The sequence below is a fragment of the Anolis carolinensis genome, chromosome 5, assembly GCF_035594765.1.
Source record: "Anolis carolinensis isolate JA03-04 chromosome 5, rAnoCar3.1.pri, whole genome shotgun sequence".
Taxonomy (NCBI): Eukaryota; Metazoa; Chordata; class Lepidosauria; order Squamata; family Dactyloidae; genus Anolis; species Anolis carolinensis.
The window spans coordinates 109,805,998-109,825,952 of record NC_085845.1 but is presented as its reverse complement, the minus strand read 5'-3'; the positions used below and the strand labels follow the sequence as shown (position 1 = coordinate 109,825,952).

Here is a 19,955-nt window from a genome sequence, read left to right as displayed (position 1 = left end):
TGGTTCCTGGCGTATATGAAGTTAGTTAGGGAAGAAGGGTGAGCTAGATTCCTTCTAGGAAAAATATTCAGGGGAAGCTGTATTGGCCATGCAATAAAATACAAAAACAATCCCCAAATCCCAAAACAGTGATACCTTCATTGGGTAAACTAAAAATCATGCCATGCATCATGCATGTTTTTGAAGTTTTCCTGAATTCTTCATAAGGCAAAGAGATTAAAAAATCATACAGAAGAAAAATAGTGACAATGCTAGTGTCACAGGCCAACACTTTTTTCCAGATATTATTTCTGTTGTCAGTTAAAATAGTCTACAGGGATCTCAATGCAGGCAAAGGCTACTCCCCTTCTTGACAATGTAGGAAACGGGGACAAAGGGCAGTAAAAGACATCTAGTAAAAATTTAAAATAAGTCAGAACTGAATGTGCAACCCTTAATAACAACAATTTGTGGATGGGCCCTGAATCAACAGAGAAAGGAAAGTCTATTCTGGCCGATGCTGAGGAATTCATGGTGGCGGGGTATAAATAAAGTTTTATTATTATTATTATTATTATTATTATTATTATTATTATTATTATTATTAATGATAAAAATAAGAGAATATATAAACAAAGAATAATAGTAATATAGAGAAGAAGAGATCACAAGGGCCATCCAGTTTGACTTCCTGCCATGAAACACACAATCAAAGCACTCCCAACAAATGGCACTCCTAACAAATGACCATTCCGCCCCTGCATATTCCACTCCTGTAGCATATTCCACTCCTGAACAGCTCGTAACATCAGGAAAGCCTCTTAAATATTCAGTTGGAATCTCTTTTCCTGCAGTTTGAATCCATTGCTCCATGTAATATCTAGAACAGACAACAAGCTTGTTCCATCTTCAATGTGGCATGGGCCGAAACTAACAAAATGCAGTTCAACAGGGGCAAATGCAAGATACTCCACTTAGGCAGGGAAAAAAATGAAATGCAAAGATACAGAATGGGAGATGCCTGGCTTGACAGCAGTAGGTGTGAAAAAGATCTTATGAGTCCTCATGGACAACAAGTTAAACAATGTGATGTGGCGGGGGGAAAGCCAATGGGATTTTGGCCTGCATAAATATTTATTTATTTATTTATTTATTTACAGCACTTTTACCCCGCCTTTCTCAACCTTTCTCAAGGTGACCTCACAACATAGGCAACAATTCAATGCCTTTAAAAACAGAATACAATAAAACAACCATTTAAAATAAAATAAAATACTAAAATACAATTAAAAACCATTAAAAACATTTAACTCTATACAACAAGGTAAATCACGTGATCCATAGGCATAGTCCAGGGCCATTCCATTAATCAATTACACATCTTTCATATCTATTTTTGCACAAGATAAGATAATAGGTTCTAGATCCAGGGAATTCATGCTACTCCTCTATTCTGCCTTTGACAAAGATGTATAATTTGTCTGCTAATTCTGAGAACTAGATCTATGTCCTGTTGAGCCCCAGACAGTGTAAGTCTCTGATTTTTTTTCCTTAATGAATTGTAGTCGTCATGATTTAACTTTGAGGAATCAGGGCCTACATTGAATTGCTCTTTGAAGGAACATGTTGAGCTAGTTTCTTTTGCAATGCTGGTCTTTCAATAGCAAGAAATACATAATGTTTCTAATGTTATGTTGTGTGTACTTATTTTGGCTCAGATTATATTTCTTTGAGGGAACCAACTATTAAACAAAGTAGATTTATTGATGTTTTTGTTTCTGTGTTCTTAAATAAATTGTATTCTGAATATGGTTTTGTTTTTTATTTTGTTTAAATAAATTACTGGAATCAGAATAAGGTACCCGAAGACAGGGGGGGGGATCAGTGTTTACAGTGTAATGGCTTTTGGGTCCATTATTTCTGGTTTGTGCGGTATTAATTCCTCAATGCAAAAGCAAAACAAAACACAATATTTGAATATTTCACTTGTATGTGCAAGCAGATATGAATGAAATGAGCCAAGGGCAAGAAATGTGGCAAGACAGAAGGGAACATAGGCTGGAAGTTACAGACCAAATCATGCTGGAAATATAAGGCAATGAATCTGAGCTGCTCCTAAAAAGGATATGTTGCACAAACTGGCTTTGAAGGAAAAGTTGGGTAAAATAGGGAATTTATTTATTTATTTACAGCATTTATATTCCACCCTTCTCACCCCGAAGGGGACTCAGGGCGGATCACATTATGTACATATAGGGCAAACATGCAATGCCCATAAACACATCGAACCGAGACAGTGACAACAGACAGACAGACACAGAGGCAATTTAACCTTCTCCTGAGGGGATGTTTGATTCTGGCCACAGGGGGGAGCAGCTGCTTCATCATCCACTCTGATGGCACTTCCTCATTCCAACGTTGTAAATTAGTTAAACTTGCCTCCCCACTTTTTATAAGTGGTACCTTATTTCCTACTTGATAGATGCAACTATCTTTAGGGTTGCTAGGTCAGCAATGAGCAGGGGCTATATTTTATTTTTAATTGATGGGTGCTCACCCCGCCACAGGCTGGCCTCGAACTCATGACCTCATGGTCAGAGTGATTTTTTGCAGCAGCTGTTTACCAGCCTGCGCCACAGCCCGCAGGAATGTCCCTATTAAGGTGAATATCTTTCAGTCATGAAAGGTGTTCACCTTAATTCTATTATTAGTAGTAGTAGTCAAAGTAGTAGTACTAATAGTAGTAGTATTGACAGAAAAAATGCTGAAATACAGGCGTTCCCAGGAAATACGAGAGAGTTGGTCACTCTAATCTCAACAGATTTGTGAGTTGGCAAACTTTACTATAGGGTCCATTCCTAAGCTAGTACTACACCCTAGAGCAGAGCCTTTCAAACATTTCTTGTTAGTGACACACTTTTTAGACATGCATCATTTCACAACACCTTAATTCACTCTTCTTGGCAAACCTGAGATTAAACTAACCCCTTATAAGAGACACATTCATAAACTGTAATAACAAAATGTATCAGGATACAACATATCTAATGAATCTGTAATTTTAAAAATATATGATTTATAAGATGATAATGTACATTTCCAAGATTTTTGTCATTTCGCATTATGTTTGAGCAACATACCTATATACTGCAGCTGACACAATGTAGTACAATGCACAATTTGGTAATCTCTACCTTAGAGAGCAGTGTTGACTCATAGTGTGACTTTGTGACAGTAGCAACCAAGAGATAAAGCTCCTATCACCCACAATCAGACCACCACTTAAAATGTTACCATGTACCAGTTTTCTTGCCTGGGTATATAATGCTCTTTGTCATGCTTATGGTTGAAATCCATATTCTTCACCCTCTCAAATGTTTATTTTTGACCTGTAAAACAGTTTTGGATAGCAATTGATTAAGGCTATAATGGGGATGTATCCAATTCTTATCCAACTTTTTGTGAGCTCACTATTTCATGCCTTCCTTGGTCCTCCCAAGAGATGAAATATATGGGTTTACTAATCTTTGTCTTTTGAGGAGAAAAACATGTCTGCACTCGTGGTTCCAGCTCTATGGAAATTGTTCTATATTCTTTGGGTTTTATCTGTTTAAAATGCTTCAGTATGGGAGGATGTGGTTGCAATTACTCCCATCTTTTCCTAGTAATGGAAATATGGTATAGATTTCAAGGATAGATGTCACGTGAGCATTAATTTGGATCTGGGAAATTTGTGAAGGATAAAGTCTTCATTGACTATTATCTTAAATATCAGAATCTTGCACATACATTCTAGCTGATGAAGAGCAGTATGAAATGCCTGTTTTGTTCCCCTTTGTGTCAAATAGTAGGGGACTGATGGGAACAGGACACTATTCTATATAGGGTCTTACTGGGATGGGCTCCTCCTTGTTCTTTTGTCTCTCTCCTTGCATCTTTCATGTTTTGATATGTACATCTTCACTTTGATATGTGGCCACTGGCCACCTTCACTGTACCATGTTTTTATTAGCGTCATTTTACGATGCTTCTTGAATTGAGAAACAGGATTTAGTAGTAGCAGTGGGATCCTAGCCAACTCTATCATCCAATTTTAAAACTCACTTGCAATAATGTTTCAACTCATCCAGCAACAGAATTAATGTAGTTGACATGTCAGGTGACTTCTGAACTGATTCAGAGGGATGTAGATTCATTGATCGCCACTTACAGTAGAGTCTCACTTATCCAACATAAACGGGCCGGCAGAACGTTGGATAAGCTAATATGTTGGATAATAAGGTGAGATTAAGGAGAAGCCTATTAAACATCAAATTAGGTTATGATTTTACATATTAAGCACCAAAACATCATATTGTACAACACATTTGACAGAAAAAGCAGTTCAATACGCAGTAATGTTATGTTGTAATTACTGTATTTACGAATTTAGCACCAAAATATCACAATTTATTGAAAACATTGACTACAAAAATGCGTTGGATAATCCAGATCGTTGGATAAGCGAGTGTTGGATAAGTGGGACTCTACTGTATTTGTTTATTTATTGATATATTTATATTCAGTTCTGTGTCAAAGGCTTTCAGAAGATTTACCCTTGGCCTGGTAAAAGATGTCAGATTATTTTGTGTTTCTTTGACTAATTGAAGTATTAGGCTTCGCAGGATACTTTTCCTGATTAAAACTTTACTTAAGAGTGTCTCTGAATTCATGATCTCTAAGATCTTCCTGTCAATTCAGTTCGGAATTATTGAGCAGAGTTGAAAAATGCATGCATCACTTTGTAACTCGCAACAAAATATATGAAATGTCTTAATTAAAATATCATTCCAATACTTGCTTTTAATTGAGTTGTAGTGAAATGATGTGTGAACTAGACTCTGCATTTCAGTTGTTTGGAATCTCAACTCATGTATGTTTTCTAAAATATACTATGTACAGGACTTTTTTTTCTGAAGTAATATGTATTGCAACCAGAATTGATACGCCAGTGATCTCAATGTGATTTAATTTCAAGTATTTGCATGTGATCTGTTAAGCTGGGCAACATATGCTGCTGCTCAGTTGTTTAGTCATCTCCGACTCTTCGTGACCAGTCCACGCCAGAGCTCCCTGTCGGCCGTCACCGCCCGCAGTTCCTTCAAGGTCAACCCATATAACTAATAACTAATTTGAACATATAACTAATTTGAATTTAATATCTTTACCTAAAATTGGCCATTAAATGAAATGGTGATGGATCACATGAACTTTAACAATGGGGACTATATAGATCACGGGATACATGTTCATGCTTCAAGGAACATTTGTCAGTCTTGAATGAATCAATGCTACCAGTAGGATCTTTGCACCTGGATTTTGTCGAAGATAACTCTTTTTTGTACAATTGAGTTGTTTCAGTGTTATAGACATGTGGAATGGAAACAACCTTGGCCAGATCTTTCATATTACAGGTGGAGCCTAAAGCTCTGCTAGACTTTACAAAGTGCCATCTCCCTTTCTTTAGCCTTTCTTTACTCACTTGAAGATGGGATAGCCCCCACAGCCAGGGGAATACGATGTATTTATCACAAATTACAGTCAACCACTGGCTCGCTATCCCTGTTATTCTTTTGCCACTGAATAGCCATAGATGGTGCCCTGGTACCTGCAAAGTGGTGCATTGACAGGAATGAATTCTGTCACCTGGGTTGAACATAAAACATCCTAGGAAGGTATAAATTGGATTTATGCCTACATAATTCACCAAAAGTATTCTAGCCCCCATTAGGTAACTTTGACAAAGTCCTCCCAGAGGTAAAATGTCATGTTATTGGAAACCAAATTCTTAGTCAGAGCTGTAGTTATACTTTCCTGCTACTTTTATCTTAATGCATTTATTGTTTCTCATCTTTGGAATCCCTTCTGGGTTATTTTATTCTTTCTTTATACATTTGGTGAACTGTGGGTTATTTCCTGCTGACCTTTCTTTCCGGTTGGTCTTTTAGACAGCGTAGAAGATGAAATGGAAATGGCCACTGTGCGGCATCGACCTGAAGCCCTTGAACTGCTGGAAGCCCAGAGCAAATTCACAAAGAAGGAACTTCAGATTCTCTATAGAGGGTTCAAAAATGTAAGTGGTGCTTGTTGACTTTGTCATAAGCTTAATTGGATATCTGGTTAATTAACACCAGGAAATGACCAAGATTTTCATTGCCATCCCCTGCCACAAAGTAACTATAATGTTACTTTTGACCTGCTATCAAGCCTGTAATGAACTTTAGGCCTTTTCAGATTGGTCCAAAGAAATGTGAATTCTTACAATATATCTCCTTAGGTTTTGCCAGGCCTTACTATTGCAATTATCTCTCTGTCAAATTATTTAATTCTTTTGTGGGAGCGGCTTGCAGTGATTCCTGCAACTCCAATATGGATCTTCTGATTTTTGTTTTTTTTAAAAGCTTAAACATTTATATTATTACAGTAGAGTCTCACTTATCCAACATAAACGAGCCGGCAGAATGTTGGATAAGCAAATATGTTGGATAATAAGAAGAGATTAAGAAGAAGCCTATTGAACACCAAATTAGGTTATGATTTTACAAATTAAGTACCAAAACATCATGTTATACAACAAATTTGACAGAAAAAGTAGTTCAATATGTAGTAATGCTATGTAGTAATTACAGTATTCATGAATTTAGCACCAAAATATCACGATGTATTGAAAACATTGACTACAAAAATGCGTTGGATAATCCAGAATGTTGGATAAGTGAATGTTGGATGAGACTCTACTGTAATTCTTGAATACAGGAACAAAATAAGTGAAGAAATAACTTCCTAATGGATGTACATCTGTTGCATTCTCCCTCTTATGGGAGTTATTTTTGTAAGACGATGGATAAAATTAATGTAGAATTAATAGTATTTGATGATGAAGAGTTTGAGGCAGAAATATCTGAGCTGTTGGTGAAGTTAAAATTTTAAAGCTACGTACCTCAGTAATGGAGGGTCCTGCCTGGTGAGTTATGCTAATGTTTTTCAAATAGAGAGGGAGACCCACCAGGATGAAGGCAAGTGACAGAAGTTTTATTTACAATCTGTCACTCCTTCCCACCTGTCACTAAGGAGGCTGTTCAGGTCCTGAACTGGTGCTTGGCCGCTGTGTCGGACTGGATGAAGGCCAACAAATTGAAATTGAATCCAGACAAGATAGAGGTCCTCCTGGTCAGTCAGAAGGCCGAACAGGGTATAGGGTTACAGCCTGTGCTGGATGGGGTCACACTCCCCCTGAAGGCGCAGGTGCGAAGTCTGGGGGTGATCCTAGACTCATTGTTGAGCCTGGAGCCCCAGGTCTCAGCGGTGGCCAGGGGAGCCTTCGCACAGTTAAAACTCATGCGCCAGCTGCGACCGTACCTTGGGAAGCCGGACTTGGCCATGACGGTCCACACTCTTGTTATATCCCATTTAGACTACTGCAACGCACTCTACGTGGGGCTGCCTTTGAAGACTGTTCAGAAGCTTCAATTAGTCCAACAGGAGGCTGCCAGGTTAATAACTGGAGCGGCGTTCAGGGAGCGTACTACTCCTCTGTTATGCCAGCTCCACTGGCTGCCGATTAGCTACCAAGCACAATTCAAGGTGCTGGCTTTAGCCTATAAAGCTCTAAACGGTTCTGGCCCAGCTTATCTGTCCGAACGTGTCTCCCGCTATGACCCATCTCGAAACTTGAGATCATCAGATGAGGCCCTGCTCACAGTTCCGTCAGCCTCACAGGTGCGGCTGGCGGGGACGATAGACAGGGCTTTTTCAGTAGTGGCTCCCCGCCTATGGAACGCCCTCCCCATTGAAGTCAGGCAGGCTCCCTCCCTCCTATCCTTCCGTAGGAAGGTTAAAACTTGGTTGTGGGGCCAGTCTTTCGAATAACAATTGGCAACATTAATTATTATCATGTACGCTGGAACTCAATCGACAGACCCAGTTTTTTGAACTGAACACGCCTATCTGTATTTTATAATGTGTTTTATGAATACTGATGTAAGCTAATAATAATTTTTAACTGATTTATATTGTACTGTATAATTTTTATATATGTGTTTTTTGTAAGCCACCCTGAGTCCCCTGTTGGGTGAGGAGGGCGGGATATAAATATTGTAATAAATACATAAATAATAAAGGATGCAGTGTACAGCATGGATGCTATAAATGTACATGCATGATCATGTAACCATTTTTATACAGATTCTATGTATTTGAATAATAGAATCAAAGAATTGGAAGAGACCTCATAGGCCATCCATTCCAACCCCCTGCCAAGAAGCAAGAAAATCTCATTCATCCCCAACAGATGGCCATACAGCCTCTGTTCAAAAGCTTCCAAAGAAGGAGCCTCTACCACACGCCAGGACAGAGAGTTCCACTGCTGAACAGCTCTCACAGTTAGGAAGTTTTTCCTAATGTTCATTGTATTGGCTTAATTTTCACTCTCCTGTTCGTGATTAGCTGAGTATGGAGGATGGCTGGCTGCCCCTCTTTCCTGATTGGTCAGGAGGCGGGACTATACCAGCTCACTTCCTGGTGGTACAGACTCCAGTGACATGGTTGGGGGTCCCTTCTTTGCTAGGCGGGGAAACCCTGGAGCTACTAATCAGCTGGCTGGAGTGTTTCCTTGGGCAGAAGGAAGCACAGTCCATTTGGAGGGCTTAAATTTTAGTTAGTCAAGGTGAAAGCTAATTGGTGGGAGCTAACGTTAACCCTTGAAGTTAAGAATGAAAGAAAAGGTCATAATTATAATTAATTTCTTATAATAGTAAATCAAGACACAACGTATTGTTTCTGAGATGATGCCACACCATAGTGTGGTGCAGGATTTTGTTGTATTGGCATTGTTTATTGTTTTAGTTGCGCTTACTCACATCAATTTTTGAATAGCATCAATTGAGAACTTTAAGAAAAGCCATATTTTTGAGTGGTTTGAAGTAACTGTGCCCTGCATATGTAATGAATTGTGATGTGGTATAAACCTATAAATTATAATATTTAAGTTTATAACATCATTTTCAAAGAAGGGATTGTGCAAATAGAATGAAAAGATAATGAAGAGATGCCAAATAGAGCAAAATGTCCTGATAAATGAATTGCTACTAAAATGATACACTGAAGCTGAGTAATGCCAAAGCTGAATAATTTCTAAAATGTTAAAAAGAGCTTACATTGTAATTCGATAATAGATTTAATAAGCTCCTCATCTCCCTAGGTTTTTAAGGTTGTTGCAGTGTTTTTCAGCTTCCGAGTCCTTAATACCACTGCTGATGAATCATTGCCATGTTGCCATCACAGTGGGAGAACTTCATTTTTAAGCAGGCTTCCTGTCATCTCTACTTACTACAAAATGAAACTGTGATTGCTAAAGTCGTTAACCTTTCAAACCAATGGCTCTGTGGCATGCTTTGTACAAGTAGCACTTCACAATAAATTGCCCAGACTATCAACCATGTACTCAGCATGCGGCTTTTACTTTCTCTTCTTCCCAGTGATACAGTTCTCGCAATTTAAAAAAGAAAAGTGGGGGAAACATTTATGCTCTTAATTTTGTTCTCACAAATTCATAGTTAATTAAATAGTTAGGACTTTTCCAAGCAAATCAAACTCCTTGATCTTTAGTAGTATAGTCACTCCACTATACAATGCCCTGTTCTAGAGACATAAATATCTGTGACATGCATATTCAAAATGGCATATTTATCGTAAGTATTATATTTATTTATATTCCACTTTCTTAAAGGAGACTCAAAGTGGAGTTGGGAGGCCACCATACACTCCAGTATCTTGTTTAAAAATGGAAGTTTTTACCCAAACCAATAGTTTTCCATTTGAGAGGGGTTCAGGAATGTCCTTTTCATATAAATCTCACAACTGCTTCTTTTAAACAAGTTGGAATTTTGCTACCATATGTGTTCTAAGAAGGCATCGACCAGACTCTTCACCCACTCTGCCAGTCTCCCTCTGGCCTATTTGTTCAGCCAGGAAGAGCAAGAAACGAGAACATATGTAGTAGCAATAATCTCTCCAAGGATCCTGTCCACATCCTTAGGCTACACAAATTGAAAAATCTCCATCAACAATGGACAAGCAGGATCCAAGGTTACCTTCACTGGAACTGTAATAGCAACAGCATCCAAGCCAAGAGTGAATCTCAGTCACTTTATATGCAAAGTGCTATGCAAACTCTTCATGGTGGGCTTTTGAGTGGTCAGCATTGAGGACTAGTTTGTAATAGTACTGTGTCCACTCAAAATAGCTCTACTGAGTGGTTCTTTGCAGACGCAGTAGTGGCAGTAAAAATAATTTCTTTTGCTGCCCTCATTGGTGCAGAGTAGGCTTCCAAAAATGGTATAGTCTTTGTTCAGATTCACTTTGAGTCTTTTGCCAACATCACTCTAGTCTCTGTCTCGCTTCAACACTGCCAGTTCCCTAGAAAACCAGGAGGTTGATTGGGCTCCACTCCTCAAGAGGGGATATTTAGGAGTGATTGTGTCCATTGCCCTGGTCATTTCCCCATTCCAGAGGTCAGCCAGAGCTTTTAAAAAAATCAGCTGCTGAGATGAAATTATCATGAGTCATCAGGAATCCATTCAGATGCATCAGCTTCCTGGGGTGGACCATTCTAATCAGTACGCCTCTCCTGCAGAGGTTTTAAGTCCTAGTAAGTCTAAACCTGACCAGGCAATGATTGTTGATGACAGTTGAACTACAGAGAGTTCTTCCACACCACGATTGTCATATCCCGTCCTGAAAAAAAAAAAAAGCTCTAGAGTGTGTCCAGCAGCATATATAGGTGCACACACCACTTGGAACAGGTCAATGGTTATTATGGAGGCGATAAATCTTGAGCTATTCCTGACAAACTTGACTCAGCATAGATACTGGACTCTCCTAGCACTATAAACTGCTGAGAATTCAACACCAACCCTGAGATGACCCTAGCTAGCTCAGGAAAGGAGACTGTTGAGCATTAGGTTAGTTGGTACACCAAGAGAATCCCTGTTTTGTCTCGGCTAGTCACTTTTAGTTATACACACTTGACACTAAGGGTTCTATGTGTGAAGGTCCTCAAAATTCTGGAGCCAGCATCATTATGTACTTTGTTCAGCTGAGTGGACCATAGTATTGCAAACCTGTTTTAAACAATATTGCTTTCTATAGTTCATTTACTTGTGAGCCAGAAGAACAGTCTGAAGATCTGGAGCTTTACTGTAGAATACTTTGATCTCACTAGGCATTCACTGATGAGTGGATACATTTTACCCTCAAGAGATCTCTTGAGTATATATATGGTTTTAAGATACATAAAACAAGCTGCCTGCTTGAAGCAGTATTGTTTTTGATGGAGCTCAGATGATCCACTTGCCCTGAGGGTCTTTTAATGAATGTGATATGACTTTTAAAAAACAACAAAGCTTCACACTGTCAAGCAGTCTGACTCTTTACTTAACTTCTGACACTTTATTTGATATACTATTTTTAAAAAAATCTCCCTCATGCATGATTCATATTTGATTGCACTTTAATTAATTACCTGATGTATGATTTTAGAAATTTCACATTTTCATTTGATTCTGATTTCATGATTGCCAGGTTCAAGATTGAACAGGGGTCAGATTTGATTTAAATAGGGTCAAAACTCGAGACAAGTGGACCAGTTCTCTTGTATCTAGATCACTTACCACAGCTACCATCAAGCCCATAGCCAGGGGGATGGTTTAGGGGTTCAAACCACCCCTGAAATGTTTCAGGTAAAAATAACCTGGTTTACTAATGAATTTTAACTGGTTAACCAAATCTCCATGCCAAATATATGAGAAGCAAAAATTAGAGTCCCTCCAGAACTACAAGCACTATCTCAACCCGATTTTGATTATTCACACTATCATTACCTACCTTTCTACCAATTTACATTGCAATAGCAGCAATAGCTGACATAGTGGAAGTGACCAAGTTGATCTACCCACAGCTAATAATTTTTATAATAATAATTTTATTCTTGTATCCCGCCCCATCTCCACGTAGGGACTCGGGGCGGCTCACATGGGGCCTTGTCCAACATCACAATATAAAAACAAATCAAAACACATAAATTTACAACAATAAATCAACAATATCAGTAAAACCATCATAAAAACAATATTGCAGGAAAAAGCGTTAGAAACAGATATAAAACACAAGTCTAGGCCAAAGGGCGAATGTGTCAAATCGGGGGGAGGTAGTTACGTAATTGACATAGTCATTAAAGTACTAGAAATGACAATAATGACAGCTAAGGCAAAGCCTAAGGCAGGAGAGGGGGGATTTGACCTGGATTGCCGGTGAAAACTGTGGAAACTGAGGTGTCTACCACTAATCCAAGCCCTGCCAAAGAAACGAACAGGAGCAAAGAGAAGAAGCTGTGTCATTTGACTTTATATTAACAAGACTGTTTCTGATGACCAAGTGCAAGCTCAATTAGTGCAAAAATCCACAGATTCCATTGCCAGGATATGTATTTCCTATGGATAAGAAGAGGCATCTAAATTTTCAACCCAAATGGTTCAACAGATTTTCCTGGTTAGCGTACTCACTTAATGAACAAGGTGCACTCTGTATGTACAGTGTGGTGTTTGGAGGAGATGTTGGGGGTACAGGTGATCATCAGAAACTTGATACATTGATTGCTAAACCATTTGTGCAATAGAAGTTTTTGGCAGACACCAAAAAAACAAAACAGTACCATCAGAGCAACTTGTGCTTGGCTGAAAACGTCTTGATAATTCACAGTGGAAAATGTCTTGATGATAAAGAAGAAAATAGAAAGAAACTTCTGCCAGTTGTGGAAATTATTTGTCTTTTGTGGCCGAAAAGAACTGGCTTAAAGAGGGAGCAATGGTTCAGGACCTATTACCTATGAAGAACCTTTGCACAATGATGGTAATTTCGGAGCCTCATTGAGATCATGTGCAAGTTCAGGAGACACTTTCCTGAAAAGTCATCTCAGGGGGTGGGGAAGTTTCAACCCGTCCCAAATTTCTTTTTTGGCTATGGGCCTGGCTACCATTGAGCCTGTCTCTGGCCCAAAGGAAGAGCCAAAGCAAGGACGTACCATGCGGCTCCCCTCTTCATCTGCCTTTCTCACTTTGACCACTGAAGTGCTCTAACTTCTTCCTATGCTAAAAGCAAAAAAGACGCAAAAAGATATGATGGTAGCCGGAAAAAGGAGCAGTGCCTAACTATTCTAGAAGAAGTGATGGTACCAACAGCAGTCCCCACATCAGTTCACTTCAACCTGCAGTAGCCATAAAACAGCAGCAATGATATCAGTCCCAGCAGAAATGTTCTACCTGCTCATCCATCCTCATCATACAATGCAAGGCTTGTAGTAGCCAACACAAATAATGACAAGAGCATGGTGCTTTGGCTTGCTTGGTCCATGGTTTAGGCTTCTTGGTCATGTACCAGATAGTTGTGCATGGTATTTGTTTCATCTGTTTCATTAGTGTATTTGTTTTGTACCATCCATTTGGATGCACAAAACGAAAACTGCACAAACACCTTGCTTTGCTTTTATTTTCGGGCCATGTAGCGTCCACTCCTGCAAACTTCTTCCTCATGCGTCAGAGTAGGAGATGGGGAGGAGGTGATCCCTTGCCAAGCAGAGGCCAAGGAAACAGTGACGTGGACTAGAAGGGAGGGTATATAAGGGGGGACTGCCCCTAAAATGGCCATTGTGGTCACATCCTTTGCTGCTGCTGCTGGGTGCTGGTGGGCTGGCTGGCTTTCTCTCTCTCTCCTCTTGGCTTGGCTTGCTGGTTGCCTTGCCTTGCCTTTTGCCTTGCTATGCTGCTTCCTTGCCTTGCTGATGAGGGAACTGGGTACTGGGCAAAGATTTGGGTTTTATTTTTTGCCTGGCTGCTGGCATTTTTTTTTTTTAATCTTTGAAGGGAAGGGGTTGGGATTTTTGAAGTGGTAGGGGTGGGTTTGTCAGGGGAGCATGTGTGGGACTTTTCTTCTTTATTCTTAGTGTAAAACCCCCTTCTTCCTCCATCCTATTGTTTTTTTTTAAAAAAAGAAATACATTTCAAAGGAAAGAAATTGTTGGTCTTCCCTTCTCTGTTTAGAAATCAAACGTGTCTCCCTCCCTCCCTCTCTCTCTCTCTCTCTCTCTATTTTTATATATATATATATATATATATTCACACACACACACACACACACACACACACACACATATATATATATATATATATATATACACACAGTAGAGTCTCACTTATCCAACACTCGCTTATCCAACGTTCTGGATTATCCAACGCATTTTTGCAGTCAATGTTTTCAATACATTGTGATATTTTGGTGCTAAATTCGTAAATACAGTAATTACTACATAGCATTACTGCATATTGAACTACTTTTTCTGTCAAATTTGTTGTGTAACATGATGTTTTGGTGCTTAATTTGTAAAATCATAACCTAATTTGATGTGTAATAGGCTTTTCCTTAATCTCCCCTTATTATCCAACATATTCGCTTATCCAACGTTCTGCCGGCCCGTTTATGTTGGATAAGTGAGACTCTACTGTATGTATGTATATATGTGTGTGTGTGTGTGTGTGTGTATGTGTGTGTGTGTATATATATATATATATATATATATATATATATATATATATATATATCTGGCCCTTACAAAGACTACTCTTTGTATTGCCTGTGGCTTGGTCCTCCCTCTCCTTTGGACTGTATAGATAACAAATACAATAGGATAATCTTATTATTTGTTATATAGATTACATATATTTTTGAAAGCAAAGACATTTTTGGGCTCCGGTCTCTATTCAAACCTTCATTCTCTTGCTAAAACTGGCCCTTAGGAGAATTATAATTATTTTCTCCCAATGGTCTGAAAATTTTTGGGTTTTTTCGGACACGAGACAAAAATCCCATTTGGATGGGAGCCCCATTTTCGGAAGTGGAGACAAAAACGAAGATGAGCCGAAACGAATGAAACTAAACAAAACAAACAGCGATTCCATACAAATGCACACTACTAGTACCAAATGTAAACTGAGCCTTACAAGGAGCAGGAAGTAAGAGTGAATGGGATGTGTATGCATGTTGAAATATGTGTGTGGATTTGATGGTTATATTATACATCAGGCCTGCAGCACCTGAGGTCCTTCAGGTGTTTTGGATTTCAAATCCCAGAATTCCTGACCATTGAACGAGCTGGTTTGGGCTTCAGTGAGGAGTCCCAAACACCTGAATGGCCACAGGTTGTGCAGTACTGTGGTAGATAGACTGTCACTTTATAGTTTGATCTCCGTTTAGATTTATCTTCCCTGTTTGTTGTCTCTATTTGATGTATGTTCTATTCTGTAATAGACACTCCCTTCATCAGCTTTGACTGTCACCCAGACTGTTGTCCTATATTGGACCTTTTAACGCCTTGGCTGATAGTTTAATATTTTAATTTTGTCTATTTTAAATCATGACTTGTTTAATTTGTTTTTAAATGCATTCTTTGATGTCTCAACTGTTGATTTTATGATATTATATTATTGTATTGGGCTTGCCCCTGTGTGAGTCGCTCCGAGTTCCCGTTGGGGAGATGGAGGCGGCATACAAAAATAAAATTATTATTATTATTATTATTATTATTATTATTATTATTATTATTATTATTATTATTATTATTATTTGCATAGGAAAACAAAAACCAAAAACCCTATGCAGTCTCAGTTCACTCAATGGTGTGGTGTTTTTGTTTATGTCTGAAGATTTGGCAGTTATTTACAACTATTTTGCTGAGTAATAGTCTTGCTTTACCTTACATGATTGAAGAAAAATTTCATTACTTGAAGTTTTGTTACTGCCTCTAATTCCAGATGTAAACTTGCAGATGTAAGATACAAAATGCTTTGTAAAGGGTTCAGAGTGCAATACAGCATAAAGTAAAGGTGTGATATAAAATACAGTAGATTGCAATATTATGAATTTTAAGAAACAATAATTAAGATATCATTGCTTCATCAATAATCTATGGAAGGAAATAAAAGCCAGACACTAAGAGGGTTAGAAGGGCAATATGAGTGGATTCATGGTTCAGTATTTTCCAGTATTCTTTCCCATTTGGACTACAAGATGTCAGTTTAGGTCCTTGAGACTAATCCCACAAGGGAGAAAAACTTGGTTCTGCTACATATTTACTTTGTGAATCCATGCACAAGGTGCTACAGAAATTTGCTCTGGCACTAGGCTCAGGATTATATTTTGGCACATAGCTCAGGAACCCTAATGTGGCTCTCAAACTTGGTTTTTATGAACTCTGAAAGGACATAAGTTTCATAAGCATGAAGCCACAAACCTTACAACATCTAGACTACAACCTAGAATTAAAAAAAACTTGCCATATTGAGGGATATGCTGGTCACTATTCATGTAAAAAAACAAAAACAAACAAGCAATGGGTTGCCTTTGCACTTCTCTGGGTATTCCCTATAATGTATGTTATTTGTGTTCTCCAGGGGGCTCTAAAATGGAAAATTGCCACATGTTATCTGCGGAGGAACATTTCCAGTAGGATGTTCAATGTCATCCCTACTTGATCCTTATACTCCCTTGAACAGTTAAAAATTGAAAATTAAATTTCACAGAGCAAGACCAAATCCCCGAGAGACGCTTTCGACTCATATCGGTCAGTAGACAGAAGAATTGGCAGAGATCCATTAATCAGTTTAGGATGATGGGAGTTGATAATTAGTCTGTCCGACTTACCAGATACAAACATTTATGCTAATACAGTCTATGCCCACCGTATCTGTCCAGAACTTATTCAGGCCAGATAGACAAACCAGATATAACGTTTTATCTCTTGGCAGACTATTTCTGTTCTGTTGCTCTTTGTTTTCAGCCCAGACAGCAGCCTCTGCCTGTGGCCTTGGCTGGCAGTGAGTGTGTGTATGTGATATTTTGGTAGCGTCAAGGAGATCTGGCTCATAACCTTTTGTTTTGATCTTAATTCAGCCTTCTTTTTATAATTTACTTCTCAAATTTGTCACTAGTTGGCCCATCTCATCTCTCAATTGGTCTCTTATTTGCTTGATCTCTTCCAAGATCAGTTGATTTGCCTCATTTTGCTTGAGCTCACCAAAGTTCATTGTGCCTGACTTGGAGTGTATCCACACTGCAGAATGAATGCAGTTTGACACCAATTTAAGTACCATGGGCTAATACTATGGAATCATGGGATTTGTAGTTTGGTGAGATATTTAGCCTCTGTCAGAGTGCTGTGCCTCACCAAACTACAACTCCCAGAATCCCATAGTCTTGAACCCTTACAGTTACAGTAGAATCAAACTGCATTCATTCTACAGTGTGGATGCCTTAGTAGTTGCTGTCCAGTCTTTGCTCTTATAGAGAAAGCCAAACTGATAGCTCTGGAACAGCTATCAAGTTTCACATATATAAGGACTCAATTTCTCATTCTGGTTTTTCTTCTTGGTCAGCAGGAGCCACTACAGTTCACTCTCTTTGTTTGGCTTGCTTTCAGCTGTTCTTTTACAGGATGTAAGCCTTCATTCATTCCCTTCTGGCTTGTAAGATGATCAGAGCTTGTTTTGACTTTAGTAAAGATAAGCGATAGAACTTCTCCCGGGTTTTTTGTTTTCATTTATTTGTTTACATTTTTAAAGAATGTTCCCATAAGTATTTTTAAAACTTTCTAAACTTTAATTTCAGGAAAATAGAGTTCACATTTTTGTTTATTTGTTTTTTATTATTATTTATCATTCAGGTAGTTCATTTCTTAGTCTCTTTATCATGCTAAGTTCCCAATTTAAAACAGGAGTTGTTTTATTCATGGTTGTGCTGTAGAAGTGGAGAAGCAGGAGTAAACATGTCCTCATTCTCTGGCAAGCTTCTTATGCTTCACAATGTTGTGCATTAGATGAAGAGAGCTGGCACTATGGCATTTAAGCCCCCTTTCAGGCATATTCCCATTTCTGCTGTCTCCAACTACGGTTTCATGCCACTACAATGTCTCTTTGGACTTCATCACATGGAGGTCCCAAACGTAGGCGACGGTGGTGGGATTTGCTGGACAGCATGGCAATCTGTGGGACAGCAGAGGAAATTGTCTCCACACACCTCACATTATCTGCATCGCCACTTTCCCCATCACACAGGGGAAAGCATTGCTGCTCGGCTTCCTCCTGTGCTGGCCCCGTTCTAAGGAATGAAAACACAGGAAGCCTCCTGTGTTTTCTGGGCTCTGTCCTAGGACCAGGCCCGTAACCAGGATTTTGTTTCGGGAGGGGCTGGGATTTTGGTTCGGGTGGGGGGCTGATTCTGAGCGGGAGAGGGTCTACCCTAGCAAACATTTTGTATTGTTATCCCAATACCCCAATGCATATGGGATATATTGAGCATGGTATGAAAAAACGTAACAGTTTAAATAATAAATGTAAGGCCTTCTTGTGGAACACCCTGAGAATTTCGGGGGGGGGGGGCTGAAGCCCCTCAAACCCCCCCCCCCCCGGCTACATGCCTGCCTAGGACGCCTTCAGGGTGGAGCCAGGCAGAGCCCTGCCAGAAGTAACCCTGCACCGTGTGAAGGGCTCCAGTGGTTTCCGGCCTGGAAGAGTCCCAGAACGGAGCCAGAAGGCAATGTGATAAGGTCCCATACCTCCCTAGACCAGGATTTTGATAATTGTGTTTCCCTTCCAAGTCACCTGTACCCAGGAGACCCAAAATCAGCAGCATCCAGTGCTGGCAGCTCTCATGAACTCCTTAGGTGATGGTGTGGCAAAACACAATTTCAGCCCTGAATAGGATTTCTTTTCTTTTTTTGAGCCTGGTACTAACATTTAATGTGAATATCTTTTCCACATGGACACTACAGACCTTCAAACCAAACAAACACATGAGCTGTGAAAAAAAAGTTTGGCTGAGATACTGGAGCAGAAGGCATATGTAAGATACATATCAGAGTTACTCCCCCTATACCCACCTTTTCAGTATTGAAGCCCCCTTAAATGCAACCATATCTGTATTGTTGGATAAGGGGCCGGGTTGGATAAGGGGCCGGGCTGTGGCGCAGGCTGGTGAGCAGCCTGCTGCAATAAATCACTCTGACCATGAGGTCATGAGTTCGAGGCTAGCCCGTGGCGAGGTGAGCACCCGTCAATTAAAAAATCAAAATAGCCCCTACTCGTTGCTGACCTAGCAACCCAAAAGATAGTTGCATCTATCAAGTAGGAAATAAAGTACCACTTATAAAGTGGGGAGGCAAATTTTACTAATTTATGACATTGGAATGAGGAAGTGCCGTCACAGTGGGTGATGAAGCAGCTGCTCCCCCCTGTGGCCAGAATCAAACATCCCCTCAGGAGAAGGTTAAATTGCCTCTGTGTCTGTCTCTGTCTTTGTTCTATGTGTATATGGCATTGAATGTTTGCCTTATATGTCTACAATGTGATCCGCCCTGAGTCCCCTTCGGGGTGAGAAGGGTGGAATATAAATACTGTAAATAAATAAATAAATAAATAAATAAGGATGGTCAGTGTTTCATGTACAGTACCTGGATTTATTGCAACAGGCATCTTCAGGGACTATTATGGGAAACAGTCTTTGCCACGTGTTGAGCTACAGGCAAATAGCTGGACGTGTGTCCCATTTTCCCTGATAATGTGGAAATTGCTGTGTTGGAGGGTCACTTCACTTCATCAATGGGATTTGAGATTTTGTGTTCCTAGTAAAAAAAAAATAGGACCTCTACAGCATTCAACAAAGTGAATTAGGATGGTGTAAATTGGACTTAAACTCACTAACAGGGATGGCAGCCTATGTGTTAATTATGAAATTATTTTGTAGATTTTTGAAAAATGTCTGTTTCTACTTAATGATAACTAAGTAGGATCTGCCCGTACAGGGCCCAAATATGAGATTTAGGGATGGTTCCTGGT

General features: G+C 39.3%; 1 protein-coding gene across 13 annotated transcripts in view; it reads left to right on the top strand.

The window, feature by feature from the left end:
* The window catches only part of kcnip4 (potassium voltage-gated channel interacting protein 4), a 497,181-nt gene that overhangs the window by 455,889 nt on the left and 21,337 nt on the right, over positions 1-19,955 (top strand). For all 13 annotated transcript variants that reach the window (XM_062982162.1, XM_062982157.1, XM_062982151.1 and 10 more), the window contains one exon: positions 5,967-6,091. In XM_062982162.1, coding sequence (XP_062838232.1) covers positions 5,984-6,091 — 108 coding nt within the window. In that variant the 5' untranslated portion in view covers positions 5,967-5,983. The remainder of the gene's footprint in view (positions 1-5,966; positions 6,092-19,955) is intronic.